General features: G+C 40.0%; 1 protein-coding gene across 8 annotated transcripts in view; it reads right to left on the reverse strand.

Moving 5' to 3' along the window:
* Positions 1–1,779: 1,779 nt before the first annotated feature.
* Positions 1,780–13,624, reverse strand: part of LOC126355056 (protein lava lamp) — a 176,747-nt gene continuing 164,902 nt past the window's right edge. For all 8 annotated transcript variants that reach the window (XM_050005215.1, XM_050005217.1, XM_050005213.1 and 5 more), the window contains exon 14: positions 1,780–2,316. In XM_050005215.1, the coding sequence (XP_049861172.1) occupies positions 2,292–2,316 (25 nt within the window). In that variant the 3' untranslated portion in view covers positions 1,780–2,291. The remainder of the gene's footprint in view (positions 2,317–13,624) is intronic.

A 13,624-nucleotide genomic window follows, 5' to 3' on the forward strand; every position in this document is an offset into this window, starting at 1 on the left:
GCCAACAGGAGACGTGCCCATGCAGGAACTAGATGACCATCATCTGTCGGAGCAACTCTACTTGCCTCCTTCTCTTATGGATGCGGATTCGTTACACATGTCTCCTGTTATAACAACCAGACTTGTTGCAATGGGCAGATTGGTGCACGGGGCTTCAGCATATTCGACCCCCACGTCTCCTGTTATCTCGACCCATCTTCGTCGGGGACACTTCCGTCCGTACGGGAAGCCTCCTCCTCGAGACTTAACGGCCAGTCAAACAACACCTATGGATGTTAGCAATCTACAGGCCACCTCCATCAAGACCTGTGCAAAAAATTCAATGGGGGGAAGTGTTGTGACTCGCCGATCTTTCAAAGTGCCGCCGCACAGTTACACATGACCTCTACATGCGGCGCTGTCTGCCAGCCATGCAGCAGAAGCGCCACCTAAGCGGCCACTAGACTTGGACTCGGTTATGATTTGACTGTTAAAGTGTACACATGTCTTACTCTGTTTACCTGATCTGTGACTTTCTTGTATTGCATCTTCCTTGAAATATATTTGTTCAGCTTGAAGTTATTACATAGACGTAACACAATTCAACTTTTGTATTAAGTCATAAAGGTAACTTCAAAGGATCCCACGAAATCTTAGACTTCTAAAAAACTTATGCTTTCCATTTCACTGACCATTTATCAGTATCCTGAAAAGATGACAATAAATTCTGCCAAGTTACACAGGGAAAAAGTGACTTAACCTTATATCCTGTTTTAATATGTCGTTTGATGCAAAGCACAATGGGATTTGCTACTGAATCATGTCCTTTATGTTAATACTGAATAGCTTCTTTTAATAGCCTTCAAATGAAGGGTTCGATGATAATGTTTAACATGTAATGCTATAGTCATTCATAGTCATTATGAGAGTATTACTATGATGGAGGCAATAACTTTGTCATGGCTGACAATTTGTACAAATTAAATTAAAAAATTGTGAAAGCCAAAACAAAAATTAACAATGATCAGACCAAAAATGTAGTTCCACATATCCGCTTTCCTTTATTTAAAAAAAAAAATAGTTCTCATCAACATGATAATTCAGACATTTTTCCCACCACTGGGGTCATCTCAGTCCTGTCAGTCACTAACTGTGCTTCAAAAATATGTACATGTGAACTAATATTGCACAGAAAACTGTTTCTGCTATTCAGTTTGAGCAACTTGTCACAAATCTCTTTTTCCCCTCTTCCTACAGCCGTTGCGTAAGCTCATCCTAGCACCTACATTAATATCTGTATCTTCCATTTAATATTTCATACCATTCATTTTAATTTATACCGTGTACATTATTCCAGAACATATTCTTGTCTCACTTCGCACTTCTTAAAATTCTGGTTCATATGCATGTAGTAACATGACTTGCAGAAACATTTCAAAATACCTATCTCCACAGGTTGGTTTTAAAGACAAATCTCATAATTTCAATGATGTTTTGAATACCATTTAACAATACCCATTCTTACAACAACCTTATTAGTACAGATATCTGAGCACAGCTGTTGATCTGTGAACAACATTTTTCTCCCAAAGAATAACACAAACTAATGCCAAATTTGAACAGTTTTTTGCTATTCATTGTTATCTTTTAATCACTTTCACCACACATATTCTGTTTTCCTCTACGTATTTCTGTAATTACTTCCGCGAGTGAGATCTCATGACATACTTTGAATTCGTTTCATTTCATTGTCAATTTCTTCTATTCTAACTTTTACTACACTAAAAAAAATTATATATGTTCAATTTCAATTACGTGTTTTATTCTAATGAACTTTGCACTTCACCTGGAACTGGGAGCAATGCCTCAAAAACCACATGAAACCTGTGGTCCTTTCCAGTGTTGTACAGATAAAATAATCACAAATTAGTTGGTTTACTTATATACACATACATCTCATATACAATATGTACTGGACAATATAAAGTAAAAAAAAAAAAAGGTCCGACAATCAGTACATTAAAAATAAATTCAACTTTTTCTTTCAGTAAGCACTTGTTCCATACTCAGTATAGTCACTGCGATACAACTGATAATCACATAACAGTAATCATGTACAAAAACTGCAACAACATGGAAGCACTCTACCAAATTGCTTATCACAGATGAATGAACTTGCTTCATGATTATGGACTGCAGCAAAATAACAAAACTGCACTTGGCATTTGTGAAATTTTAACCACATTAACCAATGTCACCAGGATGTCCAATTCCTTCTAAGTACTTCACTCACTGTTCAATGATTTATCAGCTCATATATGCATCACCTTAGGTGTGCTGGAAACAGTAAAACAATGCAAATAATGATTCGTTTGTTCTTCGATTTAGGGATATTCATATTTCTTAATACACAGAAACATAATTAATGAACAAACTAAATTATCTGTAAAACAATTACATGCAGTTACTGTGAACTTCCTACAGTTAGGTTCTGAGCTTCTTAAAATTGCACTGAGCACATAAATCTATTAGAACCATTTTCAGAATGATGGTTAAAGTTCTACTTGAATCAAATGGTAAAGAAATGGACTAATAAATAATAATTACCATTTTCTAATATAACAACACAAATAATAAACTATTGAAAAATAATTTAATTGGATAGATAAAAAATCTATTCACCAAGCAGCAGCAGAACACACACGTAAAAGAATAATTACAACTGTATTTTTTGCATGTGTTCTGCCACTGCTTGGTGAGTAGATATTTTATATATTCAATTAAATTAATTACCATCTTCTGTTACCTATTGATTATGTGCTTGATTAGTGCACAAATAGCACAAAGTCAATATATCACTAACTGGCTAAAGTGATGTTGAGTCACAGACAATACATTTCAATTTCATGTAAACACAATAGCAATTCCAATTATAAATTGCTCTTACCCCACTCAGAAAACCATTAATGTTTTATTAATTTAAAAATAGAGAAAACAAGAGCAAGGTGAGTTTTAGACCGCTGTTTGTGGAATCTATGTCGACTGACGGAGAGGAGATATGTTGGTCTTCAAAAAGGTTCCCCATATAGCAACAGTTGATCATAGGTCACTGGACCAACTAAATGCTGCTTTTGATTGGAAGAAGCCACAGGCAGATGTGCACAGCTGAAGGCCTGCTGCTGCCAGTCAGTGGCTGGAATGAGCTCACTGGTTCCACACTCCTATTCCATGCATCTGCTGCCTGATCCTCTTACCCATCAGCCACACTTCCCCAACTCTCCCTCCCGCTCCCTGCCTCCTTTCACCCCTCATTTACTGCACTTTACAAAACCCCTTATCCCAGTCAATCTGCAGTGTTGGCACAATTTAGTCTGCTAGAACAATTTTGTGTGTGTGTGTGTGTGTGTGTGTGTGTGTGTGTGTGTGTGTACTCAGTGAGTTGTTATTTTTAATCTTTAAATCATGTATACTCCACCAAGGACTTTCCATTACTATTATTTACACAATACCACTGGTTAGTCCCTCAACCGTTAGGGGTAAAACCCAATGGGACTCGGGGCAAGTAAGGCTAGCAACCTGCTTCCCTGGTACTATAAATATGATGCTGGCAACAATCAGAGCAAAATGCCTCGGACCTTTGGAGGTGACAGAGTCCCACCTCTAACTGACAAACCAGGGACTCCTAAGATACGACTTGGCAAACAAATGGTAATGAGATGGGGAGCTATTAATATCAATGGGGGCTACTCTGGGAAGGAGGTAGAGCTGGCAAAGGCTGCAAGTAAGATAGGGCTGGACGTTTTAGCTGTCAGTGACATTTGGGTAAGGGGTGAGAAAGAAGAGGAAGAGGGAGAATACAAGGTCTACCTGTCAGGAGTCAAAGCAGGAATAGCACAATGGGGTGAGGGTTTTACATCAGGAAAGAAATGGAACCCAGTGTAGTTGCAATAAGGTCTGTAAACGAACGGCTGATGTGGGTAGATTTGACAGTGTCTAGCAAGAAAATTAGGATTGTGTCAGTATATTTGCATTGTGAAGGGACAGATCTAGATAAGATGGATAGTTTTTATGAGGCACTCAGTGATGTAGTTGTTAGAGTAAAGGACAAGGACAGTGTTCTGCTCATGGGTGATTTTAATGCCAGGATTGGAAATCAAACAGAAGGGTATGAAAAGGTTATGGGTAAATTTGGAGAGGATATGGAGGCCAACAGGAACGGGAAACAACTCTTGAATTTCTGTGCCAGTATGGGCTTAGTAATCACAAACTCCTTTTTTAAACATAAGAACATTCACCGGTATACTTGGGAAGGCAGGGGAACCAGATCTGTCATTGACTATATAATAACAGATCAGGAATTCAGGAAGGCTGTGAGGGACACATGTGTATTCAGGGGATTCTTTGATGACACTGATCATTATTTAATCTGCAGTGAAATTGGGATTGTGAGACCGAAAGTGCAGGAGGTCAGGTCCATACGTAGGAGGATAAGAATGGAGAATCTTCAGGATAAGGAAATCAGGCAAAAGTACATAACAGCGATCTCAGAAAGGTACCAGTTAGTTGAATGTAGTCAATTACAGTCATTGGAAAAGGAATGGACAAGGTACAGGGACACAGTACTAGAAGTGGCTAAAAAATGTCTTGGAAGAGTAGTGTGTAAAAGTAGGATGAGGCAAACAGCTTGGTGGAATGACACAGTTAAGGCAGCCTGTAAAAGGAAAAAGAAGGCATATCAAAAATGGCTACACACTAGAACTCAGGTAGACAGAGAGAGTTATGTTGAAGAAAGAAACAAAGCCAAACAGATAATTGCAGCATCCAAGAAGAAATCTTGGGAAGACTTTGGAAACAGGTTGGAGACTATGGGTCAAGGCTGCTGGAAAACCATTCTGGAGTGTAATTAGCAGTCTTCGAAAGGGAGGTAAGAAGGAAATGACAAGTATTTTGGACAGGTCAGGAAAACTGCTGGTGAATCCTGTGGATGCCTTGGGCAGATGGAGGGAATATATTGAAGAGTTGCTCAATGTAGGTGAAAATACGATCAGCAATGTTTCAGATTTCGAGGTAGAATGGGATAGGAATGATGATGGAAATAGGATAACATTTGAGGAAGTGGAGAAAATGGTCAATAGATTGCAGTGCAATAAAGCAGCTGGGGTGGATGAAATTAAGTCGGAACTCATCAAATACTGTGGAATGTCAGGTCTTAAATGGCTACACAGCATAATTGAAATGGCCTGGGAGTCAGGACAGGTTCCATCAGACTGGACAAAAGCAGTAATCACACCAATCTTTAAACATGGAAACAGAAAAGATTGTAACAACTACAGAGGCATCTCTCTAATCAGCGTTGTGCTCTCAGGTATTGTTGAAAGGAAAGTGCGAGTATTAGTTGAGGACCAATTGGATGAAAATCAGTGTGGGTTTAGGCCTCTTAGTGGTTGTCAGGACCAGATCTTTAGCTTACGGCAAGTAATGGAGAAGTGTTATGAGTGGAACAGGGAATTGTATCTATGCTTTATAGATCTAGAAAAGGCATATGACCGGGTTCCTAGGAGGAAGTTATTGTCTGTTCTACGAGATTATGGAATAGGAGGCAATCTTTTGCAAGCAATTAGAGGTCTTTACATGGAGAGTCAGGCAGCAGTTAGAGTTGGCGGTAAATTGAGTTCATGGTTCAGAGTAGTTTCAGGGGTAAGACAAGGCTGCAACCTGTCTCCACTGTTGTTCATATTATTTATGGATCATATATTGAAAACAATAGACTGGCGGGGTGAGATTAAGATATATGAACACAAAATAAGCAGTCTTGCATATGCGGATGACTTAGTTGTGATGGCAGATTCGATTGAAAGTTTGCAAAGTAATATTTTAGAGCTAGATCAGAAATGTAAGGACTATGGTATGAAGATTAGCATCTCCAAAACGAAAGTAATGTCAGTGGGAAAGAAATATAAATGGATTGAGTGCCAAATAGGAGGAACAAAGTTAGAACACGTGGACGGTTTCAAGTACTTAGGATGCATATTCTCACAGGATGGCAACATAGTGAAAGAACTGGAAGCGAGGTGTAGCAAAGCTAATGCAGTGAGCGCTCAGCTACGATCTACTCTCTTCTGCAAGAAGGAAGTCAGTACCAAGACTAAGTTATCTGTGCACCGTTCAATCTTTCAACCAACTTTGTTGTATGGGAGCGAAAGCTGGGTGGATACAGGTTACCTTATCAACAAGGTTGAGGCTACGGATATGAAAGTAGCTAGGATGATTGCAGGTACTAGTAGATGGGAAAAATGGCAGGAGGGTGTTCACAATGAGGAAATCAAAGAAAAACTGGGAATGAACTCTATAGATGTAGCAGTCAGGGCGAACAGGCTTAGATGGTGGGGTCATGTTACACGCATGGGAGAAGCAAGGTTACCCAAGAGACTCATAGGTTCAGCAGTAGAGGGTAGGAGGAGTCGGGGCAGACCAAGGAGAAGGTACCTGGATTCGGTTAAGAATGATTTTGAAGTAATAGGTTTAACATCAGAAGAGGCACCAAAGTTAGCACTGAATAGGGGATCATGGAGGAATTTTGTAAGGGGGCTATGCTCCAGACTGAACGCAGAAAGGCATAGTCAGTCTTAAATGATGATCATGATACTCTTTTTACCTATTGAAACTCCAAGCCCTCACCCCAAGAGATTAATACCTAAAGTTAACACTTCTCTGATGTTCTGCAATTTGTTTCTTTTTCAGATTTTCTCAGTGCGATTGATTAATAGTGTGCTTCTGTGTGTTTTGACAAGCCATTATTTCTATTTTACGTACAATAATTCAATGACTGGTACGGCCATCTTTTGCAGGTGCAGCATGTTTTGCTATTACATGCACTCGCTGGTTGACTCCGATGACTCTGGTAACTATTCTTTGTCTCACGCTGCTATTTATTGATTCCTGACATACATTACACTCTTTGATGCACTTTTCTTTTTCAGAACTCACACTGATATTCTACGAAATACATATACTACCATTGTTTTCAAACTCTGCTGGATGCGATGGTTGGCGAGATTTTAATAAATGGACTGCGGGGCCTCAAGCATTATTTAAACTGAAACTACCCTTCCTATTTATTAGGTTTTCTGACACCCACCTTGCATATAATCATGAAACGAAATACAATGAGACTAGTATCACGATGCAAACACCTCGTTTCTGAGACAGCATAACTAAGGAGTCTGTTGAAATGAATATGACAGAAAACCTAATAAACAAGGACAGTGATTTGACTCTAAATAATGCTTGACAAGCAGCACTCAGTTTATCAAAATCTCGCCAACCATCACATCCAGCACAGTTGCCAGATGCTGAGAAAATATGCATTTCACAGAATGTCAGTGCGAGCTCTAAAACCCACAAGAGTATCAAAGGGCATAGTAGGCATCAGGAATAGAACTCTGCTATAAACAGCCAAGAATAGTTCACAGTCTGGTTGGAGTCTAGGCAGTGAGAACACGTAACAGCAAAACTCACAGCATCTTAAGAAGAAGAGTCGATCATCTTATTATTGTGTGTAAATGGAAACAACAACTCCACAGAACACCCAGATGCAAACTATTAATCTGTTTCCTGCTACACCTATAACAGAAATTTGTAAAACATTACTTAAGATTCCAAGCAATAGAGACTCCAGGTTCAAATTTCAACAATATTAGAAAAGTATACAACCACTATTCCCTGCAAAAATGACCCATTGAGTTGCAGACAGGCATAATAGAAAAAACTGTTACACATTACAACTTTTGGCCAACACTTTCTTCAAAAGAGGAAACACACACACACATTCATGCTAGCATGCACACCCTCACCCTGGAGTGGGGTATGGAAGGGGGAAGAGATAGCAGGGCACAAGTGTGGGTGAGGTTAGTGAAGAGTGCTGCCTGGTGGAGCATGCAGGGGCTAGATGGCAGCAGCCTGACAAGACTGCCATGTGCAGGAGGTGGTGTGTGTGTGTGTGTGTGTGTGTGTGTGTGTGTGTGTGTGTGTGTGTGTGTGGAGGGGGGGGGGGGGAAATTTGGGAGAGGGGAGTGGAAAAGGAGAGGAGAAGAGAAGGGGAATGGATGGGCGCATGCATTTGTGGAGGGTGCCCACTGACAATGTAGCCGCCTGTCCATAAACCCCCCCCCCCCCACATCTGACACAACAGTGTTGTCAGGTCACTATCTTCTCCCTGTGCACCCCACCCAGGCAGAGTGTCTCCCCCCCCCCCCTTCTACACCCACCACTTTCCCATCCCATTCCAGATTGCTATACAAATGACAATCGCATTCCAGTCACACATGCCAGAGATAGTGGTCTCTTATGCAAGATGTGCACTTGCTTTGTGTGTGTGTGTGTGTTTCCGTTGCTGAAGGAGGCTTTGGCCAAAAGTTATAATGCATAACAGTCTTTCTGTTATGCCTGTTTGCAACTCAACGGCTCATCTTTACAGTGAGTAGCAATCTATTTTTTTCCCTAATACTGCTGATTTTCGTAAGATTCTTTTTGATGTTAAAACAGCCTTTCAGTCACATTTTTTTCCTGTATTCTAACTGAATAAAAATGTGTAGATTTATTAGTTAGAACATCTTGAAAGTTGCCTTCATGTGTTGATTCTTGAACAAACTGCTCAAGATAAGTTCAAAAATAAATAAAAAAATAAAAACCATTTATAACATTTACGTAAGATTCTCTGCCGTGGCACCTATTTTAATTCCATGAGTCTTCGATTTACAGCTGTCAACTTTAAATCTACCTCTGTTGCCATAGATTAGTCAAGAGCTTTGTGGAAGGTACTCTCCAAATTTTCTCTGAATTCTTCTGCCACTAAAGCTCATGAGGCAAATGGTCTATAAAGGCATTTGATTATCATGTTTTACTCACCTTTGATGGTTACTTCCACTCAGACTTTTTTTGCTTCAGAATTTGTAATATTGTTGTGAGATACTACCCACTCCTTTATAGCAATAAATATGCCACCACTACTGATGATATATATTCCATCGAAACTGCACAAAAAAATAAAGGGGTCATTTTTTTTGAAACCCCATCATTATTACCTGTTGTGACATAGGAGTATGAAATATGGCTAAAAGGTGCCTACGATCTTCCAGTGTAATGGTCCAAAACTGTGGAGCCCTCCAACATAATTATCAGGCTTGGGGACACATCATATGGCATGGTGTTGACATGTGAAAAAAAGGCCAAAGCTCTGAAGTTCATGTCAGGTGTAAGGTGGGTTAATGATGTCAGATTGGCACCAAATTTCACGACAATTCTGCCAAATGCCACTGTGGAAATGTCACATGATTAAAAGGTCATCATCCTCCCATCCAACCACAACTAAATCCTTCTCTTGACACCTCTGTCAGAACTGCAGTGCCCAGAGTTGAATCATGCAGTTTACTTATGAGTGTCTAAAGAAAACATCACACACACACACACACACACACACACACACACCAGTGCTCAGAAGTGACACGAGAAAGGCCTCAGAAGGTCACGAAAAGGACATCGATGAAACCGCCCCTCCCCTTGGAGCGTCCATTTATACACATTTCGCAGTCAAAAACAATTGTCTGCAGTATGACATGTAAGAGAATGTCATTCTTAACAACCCTTGACACTGACATTGCTGACATCCACCAGATAATTAAACCCGCCTCTACAGACATTGTCAGGCTGCAACCCCTCCAGAATGTGATCAGACCCCCTTTAGAGTGCAACATAAACACAGTTTTTGCTCTGGTATACAGGGTGGTATCACTAGATACCATTCACAACCATTTGACAAATTTTAATAATCTAAAGCAGTAAAGTGTTGTTTATGCTTTTTCAGCCCTCCTCTATTGCAAGCGCTGTGATGTGATCATGGAGAGGTGTGACACTGAAATAAAATGGCAAAGGGTCCCTCTAAGACCTCACAGTTCGATAACATGATCGGTGACGACCAACCACCATTGTTGCGCACTTAAAAAATGTATTCATACAGTGACAAACCCTGATTGATTCAAAGGCACCTGTGTGCAGGCTCCCCCTTTGACACTCCTCAGATTCCGCATGCAAGCAGGCAGCAGCTAGAGCAGCACCGTAGTGCCATTCAGCTAAAGGTTGTCGAAGGGAGTCTGCCGATGGTACCGGCTGCATTGTTGAACTGGGGGTCTTAGGGGACCCTCTGCCATTTTATTCATGCACATGCCAATGTCACACCACTTCATGATGATGCCACAGAAGGACACAAAACAAGAAGGCTGATAAAGCATAAATATCCTTTGCTACTCCAAATCAAGTTCAAATTTTGTCGAATGGTTTTGAATGGTCCCTACTGGTTCCACATGGTATACTAAAACTATGGTAACATTAAACTCCAAAATAGTCAGATTACTTTAAAGGGGTTGTAGCCCCACAATGTCCTTAGTGAAGGGTTGAATCTTCTGTGGAATGTCTGCAGGGTAAAAGATTGTCAAGAATGTCACTCTGCTGCACATTGCATTGGAAACTGTCATTTTTGACTGCAAAACGTATGTAAATGAATGCTCCAAAGGAAAGGGTTGTTTTGTTGGTACCCTTTTGCCACCTCCTGTGGTCTTTTTGTGTCAATTCTGAACAGCAATGTGTGTGAAATGTTTTCCTCCACCACCTATATAAGAAATGCACAATTTCAATGCTGAGTGTTGTGATTCTGACTTCCATCGCAGAGGCATCAAGAGAAAGGGTGAGATGGGTTTAAGGGCCGGTATGAGGAACTTCCCATCACATGACACATCATGGCAGTGCTGGGCAAAATTGTGTGAAATTTGGTGAGAATATGACATCATTAAACCACCTTAAATCTCACATGATTTTTTTTGCATGTATTGATACCTTGCTGTTTGAAGTGTTACCAAGGCCAAGAATGATGACACACGACGTCACACTTTTGCACCATCATGGAAGAAGGTTGTATGCACCTTTGAGCCCAAATTTCAAACTTCTGCATCGCAAAAGGGGAAATGATGGCGTGACCCTTTAATTCTTTGGCACAGTGTAGTTTTGGCCAGCTTTCTGTTCTTAGTACATAGTGGGCTTTATTACCATCAAGAAGAGAGGCTAATCAGGGTACTTCCATCATGCATACTCCTCCTGCAGTTATATAGTAGTACATTCATATTTTATTTTTTGCTTTGGTATGACAAACGTTTTCCCCTGTGATTCAAGTGGCCGACTGTGATAAGCAATTCATCGTCAAACCTTCGGAGGGGGTCCTCTAGCCTAAAGCTCTCCCATTTCCCAGCCAAACATATCACATATTCTACTGCTCCCACAGCTACTTTTGGTGGTGTAATGATGTGTGACCTATGAGGGAGCTCCTTCAATTCTCTAGTCCATAGCAGAGGTAAACAAATCTGCATCCAAAACTGTCACAGAATTGTCTGAGTCTGTTACTGAAGCACTTGAGTACAAACCGTAGAACCAAGATTGATTCTGGAAACAACAATGCAAATCATGAGCAATGGTTCCACCTCTACATCCAAGTAAGGACAGCCGTTTTGACCAACTCTGCCAGCCTCTAAATAAGTGAGAATGACCTCTGGACCCAGGCAACAGGCATCATTTATGCTGAGATGGGCTATGTCCAGTGCATTCAATAACCGCTGGCAGAACCTCTTTCAAATCTCAGACAAGACCCATCAAAAAATATACAAAGTACAAATATTTTCCCAAGGGGCTCCATTATTCGGCTAATGATGGAACTGTTAATGACTAGCACATCCACCCTATATGCTTATCTGGACATTTTTGGTACTTTGACCATAATCCCAACTGATGCATTCTAAGCTGGCTGAGTTGTGCTATCTCCAATGGATAGAACCTCATGTCCATTGCTAAGATGCAAAGGAACAGACATGTGGCCAGTATCCACATTTGTCATCTGCCCAGGGATTTGTAAACTGGAATGTCCACTACCCTCTTTCAGGTGATGACTAATAAGCCAGCCACGCACACTGGAGGGTGCAGCAACATCAGGATCTCACAGGGATTCCAATGACATCACCACAGGTGCCCCAACATCACTGAAGCTCAGGGTAGCAGCCTGGAGTCTGTTGACTGTAGTCAACACAGCTTTTAACTGTTTTAATTTTATCCGTAATGGATGCTCTTGAATTCTGTGACAGGTCCTTTAAAGAATACTGTTGAAGAAAATCTGCTACCAATCACTTATGAAGGTGATTTATTCAAAACATGACCAGTTTTGGGCCTCTTATCCATTTTGAGGTAATTACATTAAGTTTCAAGTTGAATGTGTAAAGACAAAACTGAATGTAACCATTTGAAGTGAAGTCAAGTTCTAAATACTGTGTGGTTATAATGAAAGGGCAGCTACTCACAGTGATCCAGTGTGCACTTTAATTACTGTATGGCAGGCAGTGAAACTTGTTAAATATTCTGATGGGCTAATGAAGGACCAATTTATGCTGGGGGGGGTTTAAGCTTTGACCCCAAGGTGCAAATCTGGCATTGTGAATGGAAGAAAGACACATAGAAACGTTTCCATATGTAATGGATTAGTAACAGGATGTGGGAAGGAAAGGTCAAACAAGTGAGAAACTAATGTTGTGCAGTGCCAGTTTTGCATTTGGTGGCCAAAATTAGAGCTAATTCTTTTTCCAGTGTAAATAGATTCTGCATTAATGCATTAGAATATCTATCAATTTTGTTGCCATACAACAATTACACCCCACACTGGACCTCTGCGCATAGCTGCATTTTAATTATACCCACACTGTAAATCACATTCAAAAATGATTAGTAGTAAATTTTATTCAACATTGTCAGTTTTAATTGTTTCGGGACACTTGTAAATTGCCCTTCAATCTGCACTCAACAATCACAAGTTCCTATCCATTTAGTACTAAGTATAACTGTATAACAAACATGACAGTGGTTAGTAACTTGAGAAACTGAAAAAACCAACTAGACACTACATGCTGCAATCAGAGATCAAAGTAAACTACTAAGGTGTTGCAAGTGGTGCTTTATCAGGTGGATAATTTTGTAAGATCCATGAGCCTGTTTTAAAATAATACTATTGTATATAGGACAACAGCAAACAAGAAAACTGAGTGGAAATTCAAGATGACCTGCTGCGAATTGGCTCTCAGTGCAGGGATTGTCATTTGACTCTCGACATACATAAATGTAACATATTTTGCATAAACAGATGGAAAGACACCCACTATGGTATGATTACACTAAGGGCAATCAATCACTGGAAATAGCAACAATGATAAAATAAAAAAATTGAACATAGCTGCTGTTTAACAATGGAGAATGTGAATGATTTGAGAAAATCAGTCAACCAGTTGCAACTATAAAGGCTAACAACCCTTGACCACAGTTTCAACAACTGTAAAATTGTCTTCTTCAGAAGTACATTGGCACATCATAATTGCCAATATATAATTTTTAAGTGTTCGTATACAAGACAGTTTTACAATAGTTTCACTCCTGGTCAAGGGTAGGTAATAGACCTTTATATTTACAACTAGTTGGATGATTTTCTCAGATGATAAAATATCAAGCAATAACCTTGTGGGGCAATCTGAGCAAAAGAACTACTTCTAGGATTGCTAGAGTGATA

This window comes from Schistocerca gregaria, chromosome 3 (assembly GCF_023897955.1).
Source record: "Schistocerca gregaria isolate iqSchGreg1 chromosome 3, iqSchGreg1.2, whole genome shotgun sequence".
Lineage (NCBI taxonomy): Eukaryota > Metazoa > Arthropoda > Insecta > Orthoptera > Acrididae > Schistocerca > Schistocerca gregaria.